At 47.5% G+C, this 19,641-nt stretch overlaps 1 protein-coding gene across 1 annotated transcript in view; it reads right to left on the reverse strand.

Annotated features, from left to right (window-relative positions):
* Positions 1 to 1,970: 1,970 nt before the first annotated feature.
* UBE2QL1 (ubiquitin conjugating enzyme E2 Q family like 1) overlaps positions 1,971 to 19,641 on the reverse strand; it is a 38,068-nt gene continuing 20,397 nt past the window's right edge. Inside the window, exon 2 of the mRNA XM_037154371.2 lies at positions 1,971 to 3,298. Coding sequence (XP_037010266.1) covers positions 3,167 to 3,298 — 132 coding nt within the window. The 3' untranslated portion in view covers positions 1,971 to 3,166. The remainder of the gene's footprint in view (positions 3,299 to 19,641) is intronic.

Here is a 19,641-nt window from a genome sequence, read left to right on the forward strand (position 1 = left end):
AGTAGAGTGAACTGAGGTTCGAGCAGGTAAAGTATGTATTTGGCTTTCTATACAGGGTGTTTTTTCACTAGTCCATAGATTTTCCTTTAAAAAAAATAAGGTTGAAATGGAATAGATGGAGTGATCTTGGGAGCAGAGAAATTTGGGCCTAAATCTTTTTTTTTTTGAGAAACGGATTGCCGAGGTTGTGAATCTTCTAGAGTAAGTGCATGTGAGTGGATAAATGCACGTGCGGAACTGAGCAGCAACTATCTTTGCTGCTCACATAGAACTTCCTCAGCCCGAAGTCATCTTGATCTTCCAAAAACCATATAACCACACGTGGGTCTCATCCGCAGCTCTAGGTCTGCAGTGGGAGAGGGGTGGCCACCTGGGAGCAAGGGCAGTTAGGGCAGGAAAACCATTAGATGGAAAGGAGTTTTGGGCCGATGGGAAGTGCACATGAGTTTGGCTCTGTGGCCTTTGGGGGCCCTGGAGTTCCCACTGATAATTGGGGTATGGAGCTGACAAGAGGTGGTCTCTGTACCCTGGTCTAATTATTCCCCGTGGTCCATCCGAAGAGAAATGTATTCTTGGCCTGTGTCGGAGCGTGACCCCAGCCAGCCGGCTTGCTGGGTCTGGGTCCACTCCCTCCCTCGATGAGCTCTGGAGACAGATACCCACTTCAGAGGAGTGTGGCTTGCCTGGCCACAGACACGATCCCCCACAGGGGCATCAGCACGTCCAGGCTGGGCTGGCTGCTTGACCAACACCATCACGCCTGCTTATGAGTCACCAGACAACAGGAAGGGAGTTGTCGCTTCTGACTAAAGGTCAAAGCAATAGTCAAGTTTTCAATGATTCCCCACTGCTCTGAAAATGAGAATGTCTTACCATTTTAAGTGAAAAATGTTATTTCTTCCACTGGAGGATATTTTATCTGTAACTTCCAGTTTCGAATAAACCTAATGGAAATGCCAAGCAGAAGACATCAAATTCAGGGTGTACAGAGAATAGGATGGAACCAAATGTCTCCTGCTTCTGCTGGCAGTAGCTTAGCCCGCCTTGAGGCTACAACAACCCTGCTGGCTGCCCCCATGGGTGGAGCCCCCTAAAACAACATGCACAAGCTTTCCCACCAGCTGCTAGACAACGCCAAGGCGACCCAGCTTTGGATGTAAAGAAATACCTTCAAGTACATGCATGTGGCTCCTTAAAGGAAGTTGCCTTAAGTTTTACATTAGAAGAGGAAACTGTCTGGAAAGAAATGAACTCGGGTGCTTCCCTGACAAACTGTTTCTGTCTTAGCTCTTTAATGTCCACAGTGTGGTTCCATTATAATAAATAGCCAGGGTTTCCAGGATGGTGAATTCCTCTGCAGAGGATCAGATGAATGAATGCTTTAAATTTGCTGTCATTGAATTTCACTGACCATTGTCCCTCAGAGGGAACTTGAACATTCTCAATACACTGTCATTTGGGCCAAACAGAGCTGCATGTGTTTTGGGGCACATAAAAAAGTGGTTGAAAGAATAAAAGTAGGCATGAAAGGCAGACTTGGTGACTGTCCAATCATGCCGGGAGGGACGAGGACTCTACCCTGTCCTTTGAAGCCAGGTTAGATCTCTGACAACACTGGACAGTAAGCAGGTAGTTTTTCAAGTAGCCAAGACTGCCTGAAGAATGGTATGTCATCAGCAAAGATTTCTCTTCCTTCGGAGTGGTAAGAAGACATCATTGGCAACATTCAAGTTTGGCCAAATCATCCCTTTGTGTGCCAGTTTCTAGTCGTCTCTCTGGCTGTCTCTGGGGACCATTTCCACCCAGTGGAGGTCTGTAAAGACTGTGGGTTCCTGGGACTCATCTGCTGTGTCTCACTGCAGAATGCTGCTGTGCTAGTTCTAATGTTCGAAATAGAAACATTGTCAACACAGACAAAATGTTTTATATAGAAGGGTCGCTCACAATGACTGGATTCTTGAGGCAGTGTGTCAGGTATGCATGATTTTATTTAAAATGTGTCCAGTAAGATTTTCCACCTGGGGTGAACACTTTTCTCTTCCCGCATATTATTATAAACAGTACTTCTTCATTTCATGGAGTTTCTTAGAAAGGTCTAAGTAACTTAACAGAGGAGAGAAATGAAACTGTGGGGAGATTAAATAACGGGAAGTTTATATCACAGTGGGGTGCTTACGCATCCCAGCCTCGGGGGACACACAAGTGACTACAGGGTGAAGAATTAAACCCGGTCATGCAAATCGTCAAACGATCACTTGGTACCCTTTGGCAGTTCTGGCATTCCCTGTCACTAGCACACATGATAAAATGAGTCATTGAGTGGAAAACTGTCTTTTGTTTTTGGTGGTGGGGTGACCAGCAGAGAGAAGACAGGAGCAGAAGCTCGCTGTCAGAGGAGCCTCTCAGGATATCGGCAAAGACGGTCCGCATGCCACCACCCTTCGCTCTGAGCCCCAGGGAGCGCGTACCTGGTGCCCGTAGGGCTGTGCACCCCACTGTGGCCACAGCAGCCCTGCCTTTCGCCTGCGGGCTCTGGTTTCTCTGTGGGCACCACCCCATCAACATAGAGAGCACATCTGAACCAAGAGGGCAGTTGTTTTAAATCACTAGAACCTGGCAATATTAAAATTTTGTTTTCATGAGCCAAAGGTCATAGCACAGATGAGGTCTACATGTTGTCACATGGGGCCACAGAAAGACATGTCTTCAAGTGATGTTGCCCTGCCAGGGAGAGAAACAGAGAGAGAGAGAGCACAGCAAACACGTACCGGCGACGCAGGGCACTCCTATGGAATACGAACGGCGCCACGGACAGGAAATGGGCCGAGCAGGTGGCGTCGAGGTGCCTGCCTGCCCTTTGGAGCTGCTGTCATGGGGAGAAGCTAAGGGCAATGTGGTCAGGGTGGAGGGGCAGGCGGGCCAGGAGATGTCGCCATCTCAACATTTGTTCTATAGTGACTTAGAGATGATCATTCATTTATGATCGAAACTTAATCCCGAACAGCATTTGCTCCCTCTTTCTCTCTGTAAACACATCTGTTCATAAATAACTTAAATGTCTCCTTGGCATTCAGGATTCAGTTCCGGCTGGAGTAAAAAAGGATGGAGGATGTTCAGCGTCGAGGAGGAGATGCCGGGTGTCTGTGTGCGTGGAGAGGTGCAAACATCAGCCATCAGAAACGGGAGGGGTGACCCAGCCGTACTTCTCATGCGTCTTCACCAAACTCTTAAAGGTGGCTTCCGCTTCCTTGCGACTGAAGGACTTTTTTGATTTGCCAGCTTTTCTACAGATCCGCCCCTGTGTGAGAGGAAAAAGAAGCCAGGTTAGAACTTCAGTAGGAATCCTGTTTTCCACCATCTGTGTTCAAAGAGGTAAAGTTGTGGTCATTCTTAATGTCTGAATCCGTGTGTTGTAAACAGAGATACTGAGCATTACAGCTTTGGTACAAGACACGTGGCGGGAGTCCAGTGCCTGGCAAGCTTCTAGGGCAGGGGACAGGCAGGTCTTCACAAACCCACGGCACTGGCTTCCTCTGAACTTGACCCTTCTGCGATGCTGGAAAGCAGCCTCTGCCAGTCCCCGAGAGGCAGGTCTGGCTTCATCAAAGCATCAGTGCAGAACCCAGGGTGCCATCCCCAAGGCAGATACTCTTCAAACTTCCTGCTCTTCCAACTCATGCCTTCAGTTATGACTTTTAGTTCCTCTCACAGTCAATATTTCTACATTTCTACATAGATGAGCATATTTATATAGTCACACACACACTTAAAACACCTGACTTTAAATTCAAGCTCAGGAGAAATTAATAAATTTCTTAGATGTCACACCACTGGGGAGTTGGCGGAGCCATTTACATGGAGGGGTAAGTCTGCCCTGAAGTTCCCAGGGAGGGGCTAAATGTGAGGGGCCAGTGGTTGCTCACACAAACTTTGGAGATGGACACCCAGGGACGGCTCCACACCCCACCTATAGCGACCAGGTATGTTCTGGTCCGGAGATGGGACATTTGGGTCTGCAGTAGAAGAAAAGATCAGATTCATTTTAGGATGCACACAGAAGGTTCTAGACCACAAAAGACATGGAACCAGAGACACTGCTAACATGACCATGTCTCGGGCCATCACCACCCTTCCAGATAGCCCTCCAGAAAGGAGGTTTATTGGCCCTCAGAAAGAACAAGCAGGCTGAAGACAGCAAGGAGTCTGGGCAGCGCCTGGCCCTCAGTCGGACAGAGTTTTTGCTACTCCCACGGTTCCAGCCTCAGGCATTCTTCATTACGCCTCTCAATGGCAGATCAACTGAAGCTCACTCTGAGCCTCTTGGACACATTTTCTTGCACTTGACTTCTCTTTGCTCCTCCTGGAAGACCTGGCCTTTCTGAGTGTCTCACGTGTGCATTTCGCTGCTGGTGTGGAAACACCCTGGAAAGACTTGGCTAGTTTCCTCCACCAGCAAGTGCACACATAAACATTCTCCTGTTGTTTATAAATGTCTACTAAGAATGATCTCTGAGTGGGCCCTCTGCATTCCTGATAAGTAATATTTTTGTTCTAGCACACCTGGGGGCAGGTGCCGTCTATGTCTAATGGTGACCTGAATCAGAGCCAGGCCTCACTAGGTCACATTGCAAACCTGTTCCCTTGGACAGGCACCGAGGGCAGCAACCACTCAGGCTTTGTATGATGGGCAAGGTGCACCCAGTCTTAGGTTTCTCTGATACTCCACTGATAGCTCTGTACTGGCCTCATATTCCACAGGGAAAATAGCAGCTGACCACTATAAACTGGGAATGGAAGAGTGTCCCACATACTTAAATTCAGTGCTTATGGTTCCTTTCAACAGTGGATACTCAGACCAGCACCCCAGCGAGGAGTCAGAAATCCAGAGTTACAGTTGTTCTCTGTCCCCCCAACCTCTGGACACCGCTGGATGAATCTGTCCACCTGCCCATCAAGGGCAGCACCACTGCTGCCCTTGATTTCGAATTTGCTGCCTGGTTCACGTGATGTGAGCCGCTAGAAGGGTGAAGGGAGACAGGAAGAGGAGACAGGAAACTGCCACTTACTGGCTTCTAGAAACTTCCCCATGTCTCACCAGGACATGAAGCCCAGTATTAATTTTATAACATCCTATGGTGCTTATCTGGTGTAGTTATACTTGATTAAAGGGGACCACCACAAGCTAATACATTTATAATCATCACCACGGGCTGAGATCAAAATGCAAAGTTACTTCATTAAAAATATGCAAATGTGTCTGTGTAGGAATATTGGCATCAATTTCTACATGAGTGAAAACAAATATTAACGGCTACGTTTTTTGAATAAAATGCAAATTCGAATCGCCTCTATGATTCTTTTCTACGATGATGGAAATTTCTGGTGTGATTTGAGAATTCTGTACTCACAGCAGCCAGACAAGTACAGGCTGATGATAATCTTGGAATATTCTGTCACTTTTGGCATGAACACATACGTGGCCTATGCTTTGTGAAAGTCCCAATTGTTACCAGAAACAACAGACAAGACCCCAGATGAACAGACTGCTCTTTGTGGCCTTTTCCCCGGGAAGAATTATGAACATAAAGCGCCAGCACTCAGTCTATTCAGCGGCCGAGAGACAGAGCCTGCTGTCAGCTCGTTGGAGGTCCCCGCGCCTTGGCCGTGCTCAGCTGTCCACAAAGGGCTCTCCTCTCCTCTCCTGTTTCCTACGCCCCACTCAACAGTTAACAGACACCTTTTCATAGACTGCCTGCCCTCTGCTGATTGGCTATTTAAGTATCACCCAGTGCCACGCTGAGCTCGAAAATGACCACTTCCATTTCCTGGCTCTGCCACGGTGGCTGAGCCTTTTAGCTGAAATGCCCTCAAGGTGCCCGCTGCGCCAGGAAGGAGAGGACGGCTCCACCCGTCCTGGTCCCCTGGTGTTCCAGGGTCTGGTCACCTGGAATCTGGGCTTTGAGGAAACCTTCAGCCTCACTCCTCTGACTCTCCGTGTTTTCCTCTGAAAAGTGGGGACAGTAACTGCCTCACAGTAACCCATGAATGTCTGAGAAGATACTGAATGTGGAAATATTTCAAGAATTTTAAACTATATACACTTAATTAAGAAATATTTTCCTTTTCATAATATAGGTATTTCTTCCTTTCCTGCTTCCATTTAACTAAAAATCAAACAGTCTATTGTGGGCATTTTTGTGAGAATAACTCTTATTTTTCCTAAAATTCCTACTTGTGCTTAATGCTGAAAGACCCGGATGTGACAATTTACTCAGCCCACCGTGATGGCGCTGTTGACTCTAGGAAGTTAGAGAAGTAAATGCTCTCCTGAACCACAGGCTGTAAATGCACAATTGTGAATAACATAAGATTTTCCCCCAAGAACCTGAAAAATCTCACCATAATATGGATGCACAACAACGTTGATGAGAATACAGCTCTCTGGGGCTGCATCTGTCGAACAAAACCTTTAGCTGGTGCTCTGGTTTGACTGTTTTGGGAGCCAAGCACCACGGTCAACATGAAAACATTTCTACACAGCTAATACGTTTCCCCAGACTCAGGTCCTCAGTTCAGCCAGCTGACCTTACAGGGTTTTCATCACCTCCATGTGCACACTGAATTTCCATCTGGCTCTGTCACTCTGAGTTTCTCTCCCTCATTCACTCATTCATTCTGTTGGGTGCTTAAAAGATGACACAATCTAGGCCCCTGCCCTTGGGGGCTTCGAGTCCATTATGGGGATAACTGGGTATTTGCAGTTGCTGAGACAGACGGTGTACATCAGGGTTGCTCAGCCTCAGTTCCTTTGATGTCACGGGCTGGAGAATTCTTTGTAGTGGGTGAGGGGGCGGGCTGTCCTGTGCATGGTGGGATACTTAGCAGTACCCTTGGCCTCCACCCACTAGATCCTAGCAGCCCTCCTTGAATTAGGATAACTAAATTGTCTCCAGACATTGCCAAGCAAAATCACCCAGCAATGACAACCCCTGGTGTACAGAAGCAAGGGGGAGTCGGTTTATTCTCTGGCAAATAATTGCTACAAGTCTTCTCCATTAGAAACTGTGGCGGTTACTGGGACTGCAGGACCATCCAAAGTGGAGATGATTCTGGTCTTCATACAGCTTGTGGGGTGGGGATTAAAGTCTACCATGGGGCAGAGAAAAAGAATAGGTGGGGAGAGGGGTAGTGTCAGTTGTCTGAGCATCCAGGAAGATTTTTTTGTCTAATTACACTTGAGCCGATCTTTGAAATATGGGCAAGTAGGGGTTTACTAGGTCCTGATGATGTGGATACGGAGTCCCAAAGCAGAGGCTGAAACAGTCGGCTATATTTAGGGAATCACGGGTAGACTCCTGGTAAAGCTGGGCACAGAGTATGGGTGTGTGCATGTGCTTGTGAGTGTGTGCGTATGTGTGCATGTTAGAGTTGGATGGGGTGCAGCATTCAACAGACCTGGCCTACAATCCCTGCTCCAACATTTCCTGGCTGTGTGACTTTGGGCGAGTTACTTAACCTCTCTGAATCTTAATTTTCTCATCTATAAAATAAGCATAATAATAGTATTATATGACACTGGATTTTTACAAATATTTAATATGCTGAAGCATATGATATGCTTGGCACAGTGCCAGGTACAAGACAAAATAAATGGTGCATTTTGTCTTTTAAACTATAGGGTCGTCTGTGGCAAAGTTAGTTTCACTGTGTCCTTTTGAAAAGAAACAGACAATTTTCTTTTTTTGTTGTGGATATTACAACTTAGTTTATTTGTCACGAAAATGTCTTCAGGCAAATCCAATATTGAAATTTATGTGGTTAATTTCTCAGCCTTTTAAGTAATGTCTATTTTAACAAGTTGACACAAATGCATTCATTCTCTATTTCTCCCTGAATTAGATTTTTCTTACTTTTTTCCTTTGCGAAGACACCTTCATTTCATTTCTGTGTTTCATTTACCTATGAATCACAGGCTTCTGCTCTTTTCAAAATAGAACTTCCAGACAAGTCATGCAAAGTTCTAAAGTTCCTTCACTCATTTCCTGGACTGAATTACAGAGTAGCTATTTGTTTTCAAAGTCTTGGAAAGTGTAATTATCGGTCTACTTAGCACTCACAAACCCTAACCCCTGCAACAACGTGGGTTTCGAATGTGTGTTAGGCTCCTCTCCAGCAGGGGAGACTTCCTGGAGGAGGTTGCTCAGGAGCTGGACTCAAAGGCCAAGTGGAATGATCCAGCCAGAATGCCGGCAGCCAGGAGGAGCTCTAGGAATCGGTGTCCAGGTGCTCCTGGTAGGAGAGGGGGAGCGCAGGCAGCAAAGGGAGGACATTAGGTCCTGGGGCTGTCAGAACAGAGAATCATAGTGGGTGGCCTCGAACAACAGAAATAAATGTTCTCACAGCTCTAGAGGCCAGAAGTCCAAAACCAAGGTGTGAGCAGGGCTGTTTCAGGAGGCTCTAGGGCAGAACCTGCTCCACGCCGCCCCCTAACCCCTGTGGTTCGTTGGCAATTGTCAGTATCCCTTGGCTTGTAGACAAGTCACTCGGATCTCTGCCTTCATTTTCCCACAGCCTTCTCCCTATGTGCCTCTCTGTTTCTGTGTCAAATTCCTCTTTTCTTACCAGGACACCAGTCATTGCATTAGGGCCCATCCTCATCCAGAATGACTTCATCTTAACTTTCCATCTGCAAAGACCCCAAATAAGGGCACATTCACAGCAGGGGTGGGGGAGGGGTAGGACTTCAATATGTCTTTTTGGGGGACACGATTCTCCCCACTACAAGAGGTAAAGTTGATAGGTCTTCAACTGCCTCCTGTAGCATCCGGACTCCCCTGGGGGCAGCAGAGCACCCAGTCAGGTTGTCTGTTGGGATGGGTCACTTGGGAGTTGGGTGGCCATCAGATCGGGGTATTGGCAAGTTAGGTTATGGTCACAGTCCAGAGAAGATGGGCAAAGGCCTGGCCTGTGGCAGAGGCAATGTAGGTGGCGAGAAGGGGCCAGTTAAGGCCATGTCAGCAGGGCTTGGGAGGCATGTCACGGAAAGCAGCAGGACTAAGGTAGAAGGGGTTCTGGCCTGGGAGAAAACAGGTTTTCAGGGCGAGCTACCGAGTCCTTTCGGGTGGGCTGGGCTTGGCCTGTGTATCATAAATCCAGGCACGCAGGCAGGAGGCTGCTGATGTAGCGCTGGGTGTTCTCATGTCACGGGAATTGGGCATGGTGGAGGGTCCACCAAGAGAGATGCAAGAGGCCAGAACTCCACTCTGACCACTAGCTACAGGCTTTGAGCAAGTCACCCTCCCTGAGCCTCAGTCTCCACATCTGATCACCTGCCCACTGATACCTGTGTTGTGGGGTGAGCCTCTGAAGAAGGATACATCACTGGCTGGTGTGCAGGGTGGCAGGCGGGCCCAGTGGTGGTGTGACCAGTGACATGGGATGGCTTGTGGGTGACACTGTCTTAGAAGATGCTCCAGAAAGGGGACTGGGGAGTTGGGGGGAGGGAACATCAGGCAAGAAAGGAAGCAGAAAGCCAAGGGCGCAGGGGCTGGACCCGCAGGGGGCATCGGAGAGGGTGTGGCTGGGAGTCTGAGTACAGGGTGCAGCCAGGTGCCCAGAAAGCACTGGTGCCAGCCTTCGGGAGAAAACAGTAGTCTTGGAAGCGTGATGTTGCTTGGTTTATGATAAAATCAGAACTTTATAAACTCTTCTTGACCTTATTTTTTAAAGTGATCTTTGCACATGAAAGAAAAATCTGGTTCTTTAGAAAAGTGCAGCTTAATAATAAAAAAGTCCCAAGATAGCACTCTGTATTTCCCATGGATTAATTAAGTGCTTGCCACCCAGCGGACCTTGTGCGCATTGCTGGAGAACCCAGTGAGCCCAGGTGACCCAGGGCTTAGCTGGGGGCCTGGTGGGTGGTGGCAGTGGGTGACTGAATAAATGAATGAATGAGTAAGTGAATGAGTGCCACTGGCCAGATTCCAGCTCGCTCCCTTGTCAGGGCCCCAGACCAGCTCAACTGTGGCAGTGACTCTTAGCAGGACAAAGTACAAGACTAACGCCCACGATGCAAAACCACTCCACTCAAGAAGGGAAGCTGCCTTAGTGGAACCTTCTAAAATTTTCCATTGAGAAACATTATGTAACCACAGGCTCTCTATTAAAGCCTCTAAAATATTTTCTCAAGTATTAGGTAGTAAACATGTTCAGATATTTGCTCTTAAATTTATGAAAATTCTCAAGATAACAAAAAAGCCAGCATCCGTTTTATTATGAGAACTTGCATAATATTCAACTTTATCATTAAAAAATCCTCAAGACACTGGCAGCACCAGGGGCACAGTTCTTGGATATTTTTGATGCAAGATATAAGTATCTCTTCCTTCTACATTTCAAAGGGAGTTCTGGCAATTATTGATTCTGTTTTGAGATATATTGTATTTCCTTGGCAGAAGCAAACAGTGAAAAAGGAACTTTCTGCTGAAAATTTAAACATCCAATAATCATTTCCAAAATATTTTTTTTGAGATTCTACTAATCCTTACACTTCTGCTCAAGCAGCTGGGTCCCAGTGGGTTTCATTAGCTGCACTGGAGTTCAGGACGCGACAGCCAGACCTACTTATCAAAGGCACTCGTGGCGCTCTGACTAGTGCTTGCTGTGAGCCCGGACGGGGCTTGAACACCTTCATTAAAACCTCGCTGAAACCCCGCCAAGTGGGCTCAGCCTTGATTTATGGATGAGGAAACACACATGGGAAGGTCAATAATGCGCTCCAAGTCACAGAGGATTCCAGCCCAGGGCCGGAGGCCACGCTCTGAACCCAAGGCCCACCTGGCTCACGGGAACATGGAGAAGGATTGAGGAAATAAGAGAAGAAAAACGAGATGCTGACCATTCATTCCACAAAGTCTGCCCGCCCTGGCTTTCCCCTACTGGACAAAAGATGAGTCATGGACACTGAGCCCGCTCTGGCCCTCCACACCCTCTTTTCAACAAGGAGCTCCTGGCCTCCATCCCCTGTTCCCCACAGGGCTGTTGAAGTGCTGAGCTGATCAGTGCATCGAATCTGTCTCTACCGCCAAGAGCCCGGTCTTCCTGCCCCAGGCGTGTGGACCCTCCTCGGCATTGGTTCCTGTGTGACCGGAGTGGGTGAACCTGCCTCGTGAGGTGCTCGCTCACTCACAGTCCTTATTTCTGCAGACCACTGGCAATCTGGGGTTCTGTTTTTGCTAGACATAGAATGCTGCTTTTGACAGGCCAAGCCAAGGACACTGTGTTCCATTTTCAGGGTTAAAACACTTTAGTGCAAAAGAGCCACTTCTGTGTTTTCCACGTACAAGCTAATTCCAGCTGCCCCTGCGTAGGGCTCAGAAAAGCCTCATGGGCATACCCTCTGCCCCTGCTACTGCAGGCGGGCTCACCGGACCGCCAGACAGTGGGCCTGGCTCCACTGGAAAAACACGTGCTCACCTCACTGGCCTCAGCAACCCAGCCTCTCTTCTGGGGACCTCTCTGCCTCTGCTCTACACTCAGTGAGAGATTGGCAGCCAACGGTGGTGTTTTCCCAGCCAACTTGACCTCTTAGGTTGGAATCCAGGCCAAACCACTTCTTTACACACATGAACTTTCTTAGGGAACCACATTTCCTGTTCTTCTTGGAACACATTTTTAAAAGAATGAGAAGCAAGATTTGTCCCCACAGCACCCCACTGGGTTTTCGATGGACCCACTCATTCTCAACGACTGAATCGTCACTGCAGTCCTCCTGTTCTGTGGGGGGGACTCTGCTGACCTCAGCCACTGCGATGCTTGAGGCTGCCTCCCACTGGCCACCGGGCCTTAATCAAGCCCGGGGCACTCTGGACTTCCTGCTGCAGGGAGTCAGAATAAAAGAAGGGATGTGCGGGGTGGGAGAACCTGGGTCTTCCTCTCTTCCAGGGAGGGCAGAGGCCCTGGGCAGTCAGGACGAACCAGTAGAGCTGACAGCTGCCCGAGAGACAAACTGCCTGCTGCCCACACCTCCTGCCTTCTGCTCACTTCCCCACAGAAAGCAGCTTGTTGACAAGGGTCACTCACTCCCGACAGCTTCACCCCACACGCTTGAGGGGCCATCTGCCTCCACTCGGGTGCCCCTCCCCCAGGCTCACTGTTGATTTTACCACCCTCTGTAACCAGGTGATCCCGGCACTCTCCGTGGCCCATTCCCGCAGACACGCGTTTCTGGGGCGGCACAGACAACAGTGATGGAATGCCACGGGAGGGAGCTCCAAAGACAGGATGGAGACCCACACTGTCACCAGAACCCAGGGCAGGAATCAGCGCTGGGAACTAACCTGTCAAAACAGAGGCTTTCCACCCTTAGCCTCTGCTAAGCAGGGGCTTCATGCATTTGAAAAAAATAATCCCACACTTGGTTGTTCTGGAAAAATTGCATCAGGTAACACAAGATTTCCACAGAGAACCAAGGTAACGTCAGCATCATGTCTTCACCCTCAAGAAGGCTTGTAGTTTCAGGAGTCGTGTCTGTCTGTGCGACTTAACGGTGACATTTCACAGCCTCACTATCTTTCCCAAATGGCAGGACTTGTGATGACAGAGAATGTTGACACCACAACACAGTAACACAGGAAGTTCAAGATACGAAAGAAAATTCTACAACATTAAATAAATAAAGCTGATGAGATTTTTTTGGAATCATTGGAAGTCTTACAATAGATTTTGTGGGAAAAATTCAAATGTACAAGAGGAAGACCCCAAAACCCCTGGAATTTATTTATAAAATTCTGTATTTATTCTTACATGTTTCAACTTCAGTCACCATCAAAGCATTCTGCATCTGATGCAATGCACCTATTGAGATTTTTTCCACTGCTCAAAACAGTTTTTGAACTCGATTTTGATGCCTCTTAGTGCTTCTGTCATTTTTCGTCTCACCTTCTTCCTGTCAGCAAAACGTTTCCCTTTGAGGACATTTTTCTTCACAAGGGTCATGCCATTTTGGTCAAAAACTGCTGAATGTTCAGTGCGCTGTGGGCAGGTGTGTGCATAAATTAACAATCATGAAACGGGCAAATGTGTGAAAGAGTCCTAAAAAATTTTTCACTGAAAGCCGAACGCAGCCTCTCACAACAATGCCAGGTAGCGCACTAATACAGGTAAGTTTCCTAGAACCCTCACCTAGCTGGGAAGCCTGTATTACAAGGGGGCCTCCCTCTGAAAGATAATTCCAATATTTTTGTGTCCTTCCTCATAAAAATGTTATAATATGGGTACAAGTTATCTAAGATATATATTACTTTTGAGAAGGGGCTGTTTGGTTATAGAAATACAGCAGTAACAAGACTTCTGGTCAATATGGAGGTGAAGGACACTTCTCCTCCTTGCACAACCACAAAAGAATTACAAGTAGATGTCAAATGAAATAAAATCCAGAACCACCAGAAAATTAGGCTGTGTGGAAGTCTGACAACCAAGGATTTAAAGAAGTCACATGAACCCAGACGGGCAGGAGGGGTGGAGATGCGAGGACGGATGGGGACGTGCAGAGAGGCACGGAGATGAGGTGCGGCACAGAGAGGTGGTGGCAGAATGGGAAGGTCCCACAGTCACAGGTGGTGGATGAAAATTGGGAGTGATACCTTGGGAGCGACCGATTCCAACCTCAGGCCAGACCACACAGGCCAGGGTTCCAGTTCAAGGAAGATAAATCCCTGTAACTTCTGGGTTTAAAAACCAGTGGGGGTTGGGGTGGTGGAAGAAACTGCCAGATTTCCATAAGCCTCCACTTAAAGGGGTTGCAAGGACTTCAAGTGCATATAGACCCATCCCCTGTGGGACTGAGCACCAAGGCACCCATTCCACAGGGTGAGTGCCGGGCAAATCTTAAGAAGCCAGGCAGCAGCACTATCTCCTCTCCAAGTCTCCCCCAGCACAGAACCACAAAGCAGTGAAGTGGGCCCTGTCCTGGCAGCTACCTAAGGCTCCACCTCACACAATTTACAGGGGTCTTTTCTATGATACGCCATGCTACCAAGACAGGAAGTCAAAGCAGCTCTCCCTAATACACAGGAACAAACACAGGGAGGCTGCTGAATTAAGGAGGCAAAGAAATACATCCCAAATGAAAGAATAGAATAAAACCCCAGAAAAAGAACTAAATGAAATGGAAACAACCAACCTATCAGATGCAGAGTTCAAAACACTGGTGGTCAGGATGCTCAAAGAACTCACGGAGTACAGCAACAACAAAAAGGAAGAAGTGAAGGCTACACTAGGTGAAATAAAGAAAAATCTATAGGGAAACAACAGCAGTGAGGATGAAGCCATGATTCAAATAAAAGATTGGGAACATAAGGAAGAAATAAGCATTCAATCAGAACAGAAAGAAGAAACACGAATTCAAAAAAACAAGGATAAACTTAGGAACCTCTGGGACATGTCCAAACAGGCCAAAGTCCAGATCATAGGGATGCCAGAAGGAGAAGAGGAAGAGCAAGAAATTAAAAACTTATTTGAAAAAATAATGAAAGAAAACTTCCCTAATTTGGTGAAGGAAATATACGGACAAGTCCAGGAAGCACAGAGAGTCCCAAACAAGTTGGACACACAGAGGACCACATGAAGACACGTCATAATTAAAATGCAAAAGGTTAAAGATAAAGAGAGGATCTTAAAAGCAGCAAGAGAAAAGCAGGGAGTTACCTACAAAGGAGTTTCCATTAGACTGTCAGCTGATTTCTCAAAAGAAATTTTGTAGGTAAGAAGGAACTGGCAAGAAGTATTCAAAGTGACGAAAAGCAAGGACCTACAACCTAGGTTATTCAATCCAGCAAAGCTATCATTTAGAATGGAAGGACAGATAAAGTGCTTCCCAGGCAAGGTAAAGCTAAAGGAGTTCATCATCACCAAGCCATTATTACATGAAATGTTAAATGGACTTATTTAAGAAAAAGAAGAAGATCAAAACTATGGACATCAAAATGGCGAGAAATTCACAACTATCAACAACCAAATCTAAAAAAACAAACTAAGCAAACCACCAGAATGGGGACAAATTATAGATATGGAGATCATCTGAAGCATTATCAGTTGGGAGGGGGAATGGGAAGAATGAAAGAAAAGGTACAGGGAATAAGAAGCATAATTGGTAGGTACAAAATAGACAGGGGGATGTTAAGAATCATATAGGAAATGGAGAAACCAAAGAATTTATATGCACAACCCATGGACATGAACTAAGGGAGGGGGAATGCTGGAGGAAATGGGGGCACTGGGTAGAGGGGCATAAAGGGGGAAAATTGGGACAACTGAAATAGCATAATTGATAAAATATATTTAAAAAAGAAATACGGCAATCACAAAGACTCTATGTGGATTATTTACTTTCTCTATCACTTTTTTGATTCTTAATAAAGAAGCAATGCTCATAAGGATGTGACATTTTATTTCTGGCCACTGGAGATGCCCCTCCTGCCTTTCACGTTGTTTGGGTAGGATAGGTCTGAGCAGAGGTCAAGACCTGTCCTTCTTTGACTTGGTCTTCCTTCTTGCAGTGCTGAGTAAAGTTGGAACCCACTGTAATGAGGACATGGACGAAGCCTCCTGGAACAGCCCTGAACACTCAGTTCATCTTCAAAGAACCGCATGGTCCAGGTCATCAGTCCACTCTATCTTTGGTTCACCTGTGCCCAGGTGGGGACCCTGGAATTCTCACCATCATCCTCCACCTCACTCCCTAATGTCAGTCCCCTTCCTGCCAGTCACTTTCACCAGGTCAGCCATTGCCGACTCTGTGTGGACACGGTTAGGATAAAACTCATCACCTTTTCCCCCAAAGAGTTTCCCTTTTGCTTTCCCATTTTGAACAAAGCCCACCAAACCTAGAGTCAACCATTTCTTCAAAGTCTGGAACAACACCAAGAGGCCCTCAGCCAAAGATACCTGCTGGCAGGAACCAGTCCCTCCTATTTCAAAACTGGGGGTGGTAGTCAATGGGGACTCCAGTCCCACCTGTCCAGGTGGAGGAGAAAGTGGGACAGCTTCCCACTAGTCCCCCTCTAAGCCCATCGTACCTGCAGCAGACCTCAGCAGGCTGCCTCCAGCGTGAGGGTGGGTGTGGGTACAAGGCACCAGGAGCCTCTGGCACGGCTGAAATCGTGAGCTTGGCCTGAGATGGCAGCCCCCCTACATCAGTTTGACTGGAGGAAGTTCACAGACTGGAACCAAGCTCTGCTTGTGAGTCTCGGTGGATGCCCGGTTAGTCTGAGGCAGAGGCTGTGAGGGTGTGTGTGGAGGGTGTGTGTGCCGGGTGTGCCCTGTTCGCTCTGTCCTCCCCGGGGAACTGGGTACCTTCATGTGACCACTGACCTACAACACTGATGTGCGCTAGTGGTCTCAGAGCTCATGGGTCAGGCCACCTGGGTGAGGACGAGTGGACACTGCTATTTCTGAGTCCCTGGAGTTGGGTTCAGTGGTTTTCATTTCTACCCCAAATGGGGGTTGCTCCTGCCATGTGAGCACACCATTGGTGGCAACCAGTGTCCAGGGAAGACAATGGTGGTTTGGTTTTACAAATCCGAAGACTGTTTTCCTGCTGAGGAATCTAATTAAAAAGTGGGCATGGTGAACAGCATATGACCGAAGGTCACACCACGCATGAAAGAACCGGAAGGCATCCCCCGGAGCAGGCTATGCATTCACCATGTATTTCTGCTTCCTGCCTCCCTTTCATAAAAACTGTCACGGCCTGATTTGGCACACTCAGGGAAGGCTGTGTGTGATTCTTTCACAGCCCCCCAGCCGCACCCAGAGTCTCTCTCCACTTCGTGAGACCATCCATAACGAGTCACTGGGGCCCTACCCAAGCTCTGCCCGCAGCCAAGCTAGCCCAGCAGGAGCAGCCCAACAGCATCTTCCAATCTGATGCTCCCCCTGTGGGAAAACTAGCCCTCTGTGTGCTGAAAACTTTGAATAACAAACGCCTTATAATAAACTTCACAGTGCCTGGTACATTTGCCTGAGAAAACACTTTTGGTTGTTTTGTGCACCAGCTGCTAATGAGGCGCTAATGAGGTGCCAGGGTGGAAAGATGCTGGGGGAGGCACTGCTCTGCACAGAAATCAGAGGCCCCACCTGCTGAGAAGGTGGGAAGATGAGGAGCAGCAGCAAGGAGCGGAATGTGATCCTGAAGGCAGCCCTCTGCCCTGGAGATTTCCAGACCTTCACCTACACTATAGCAGGCACTGCCTCGACCTCCATGTTCCAGGCCATTTCAGGAGTGCAATGGCTTATCCTATCTCAGCCAGTCCGAATGCACTTCCCTTTAAACACTAAGTGCACCGTAAAACAGCTTTCTGGAGGGTCTAGGGGTGGAACTCAGCTCCCGTAAGAAGGGCTGCTCTGGAAAGCCAGCTCATTTCTGTACCGGGGGCATGTGCTGCAGGCAGCACGCCAGCATTTCGCTTCCATGGCTTGTGTTACTTCCCCCTGTATCCCACCCCTGTCTCCTCTGGTTCCCTCCTTGCTCCCACCCCTCCATCACCCACAGACCCTGCCTTCCAATCCCTCACACCGTGCACCTACACTGGTTTCTTGTTAAATCAAGAACTCTGAACACAGAGAGTCCACCTGGCCGTGTGCCAGGAATGACTGGATGAAAGCGGACTCCAGTGACTGCAGAGCTACACACCGTCATCCCTCCTCCCACATCTGCTGGTGTCACACAGAGGATGGTTCCAGTGCAGCCGGGACCCAGCACATGCCTTTTCTCTTTGCAAGAAAATGCAGGGCCAAGAAACGGCATAGAACAGCTTGCTTGGGGCTGAGAAAGCAAGGGGGTGGGGGTGTCTCTGGACAACACGGTGTTCTGTTACCACAACAGAGTCCTAAGATTGTTATCGAGAAAGGAAGTTGGTCCTAAATTCAGAGTTCTAGTCTCTGAGTGAAAAGCTTAGAAAACCAAGGGACTGATTTTGTCTGACCTAATAAAAATTAAGAAGTGATTTTCTATAAGCAACTGGGATGGCTATTATTACTTTGAGGTCACTACTTTGGGGATGCTGTGACTTCGACTTTATTATTTGTGTAAGGAAGTTGCTACAGAGCCTTTTCTTTTTGACTACGAATTATAAGTAGAGATAAGAATTCGGTCAGTGATTTTTATAAACATCATAGGGAATCTTCAAACAACACATACTTTACAATACAATGCAGGTAAAGTGTGTCCCAGTTACTGTTCCAAGGGCTTTACAAGTATAAGTGAGCTCAGTCCCCACTGGGGAGGGACTGCTACAACCTCATTCCTGGTGAGGAAACTGCGGCGCTGCGGCCCAGGGTTCAGGTGCCCCAGTTCACGTGGCAGGTAGGGGGAATGGGAACTCACAAAGCTGGGTTCCGGAGTTCCTGCTCTTGACCGCTCTGCTGTGCTGGCAAAGGTAACAGCAAGTGGTGAAGGTAGGTGTGAGCCCACCACCATGACCCACACCCAATGGGCCTTGATTATCAACATCGATACAGTTGTTAATGGAGCATTTCACAACTGTATTTAAATACTAAGCAGATTTTTAAGCAATAATATATCGAATTGTGCCAGACCCTTCTGGAGGGAAAGAAGTCACTTTATTTCTTTACATTTCAGATTACTGGATCGTTTCCTAGACCCAGCCTCCCTGTCAGGATTATAGTTGATTCATTTGGTCATTCCCCAAATTCATTTTCCTCTTTTGTACAAGGGCTTTGTGCTTTGGGGACAGAGGAGGAAGTTTTTCTGCTCCTCTAGTCTCCTCTGTGAAGATAATGACTTGAAGGGGGGTCTTATCTTTCATCAAAACACGTGAGTGCTGAGAAGGCACGAGACCCTGAAGGGACAGGTGTCACACATCTGCGTTGTGAATGAGTGTGGTAAGCACCAGCGCGGGCATTACCACGGAGATGGGACTGTCAGGCTTACTTCTGCTCCACTTGTGGGTTACCAGCCTTTCCAAGGCTGTGTAAAGGAGCTGCATTTTACAGCTTGATTATCATCCTTGCAGAGCTTCCTATTGTTTTTGCATCTTTTCCAAATTGCTTTTCGCATCTGCATCTCACTCCTTGGTGTGGCAGACAGAGCAACTGTCATCTTCCCTGATCCAGGAGGGGAAACTGATGCTGGCAGGTGGGCAACATGGTCACCCCGCTAGGAAACGCTGGAGTCAGGATTCGAACCGGAACACAGTCACAACCCTAAACATTCCTTCTGAGGTATCCCAGCTACGAAGCCATAGTTTTCCGGATTCCACCACATGCCTACTGCGAAGAACGCTAATTAGATGTCAAGGGAGTAAAGTAGTGAATCACCCAAACTGCCTTTTCCCTAGTAATGGAATTGTTAATTCCAGGTATGTTTTGCAGGAATAGTTTAAATATCATAAGAACAATTATACACATTAATTGTCTTGGCTTTGTAATATTTATGTTGGCTGACATTAAGATTCAAAGATACAAAAATTAAGTTTCATATTGGAGGTGGAAAAAATAACAGTTTGTTCTAGCTTTGTTTCCCTGCCTCTCATAGTATTAAGAATTTTTCTGTGCTACTAGAATGCAATATTCTGTTGATTTTATTATTTGTAGATGATAGAATTTCCTACCTCGACAATC

This window comes from Artibeus jamaicensis, unplaced genomic scaffold (assembly GCF_021234435.1).
Source record: "Artibeus jamaicensis isolate MK-2021 breed Jamaican fruit bat unplaced genomic scaffold, CSHL_Jam_final scaffold_369, whole genome shotgun sequence".
Taxonomy (NCBI): Eukaryota; Metazoa; Chordata; class Mammalia; order Chiroptera; family Phyllostomidae; genus Artibeus; species Artibeus jamaicensis.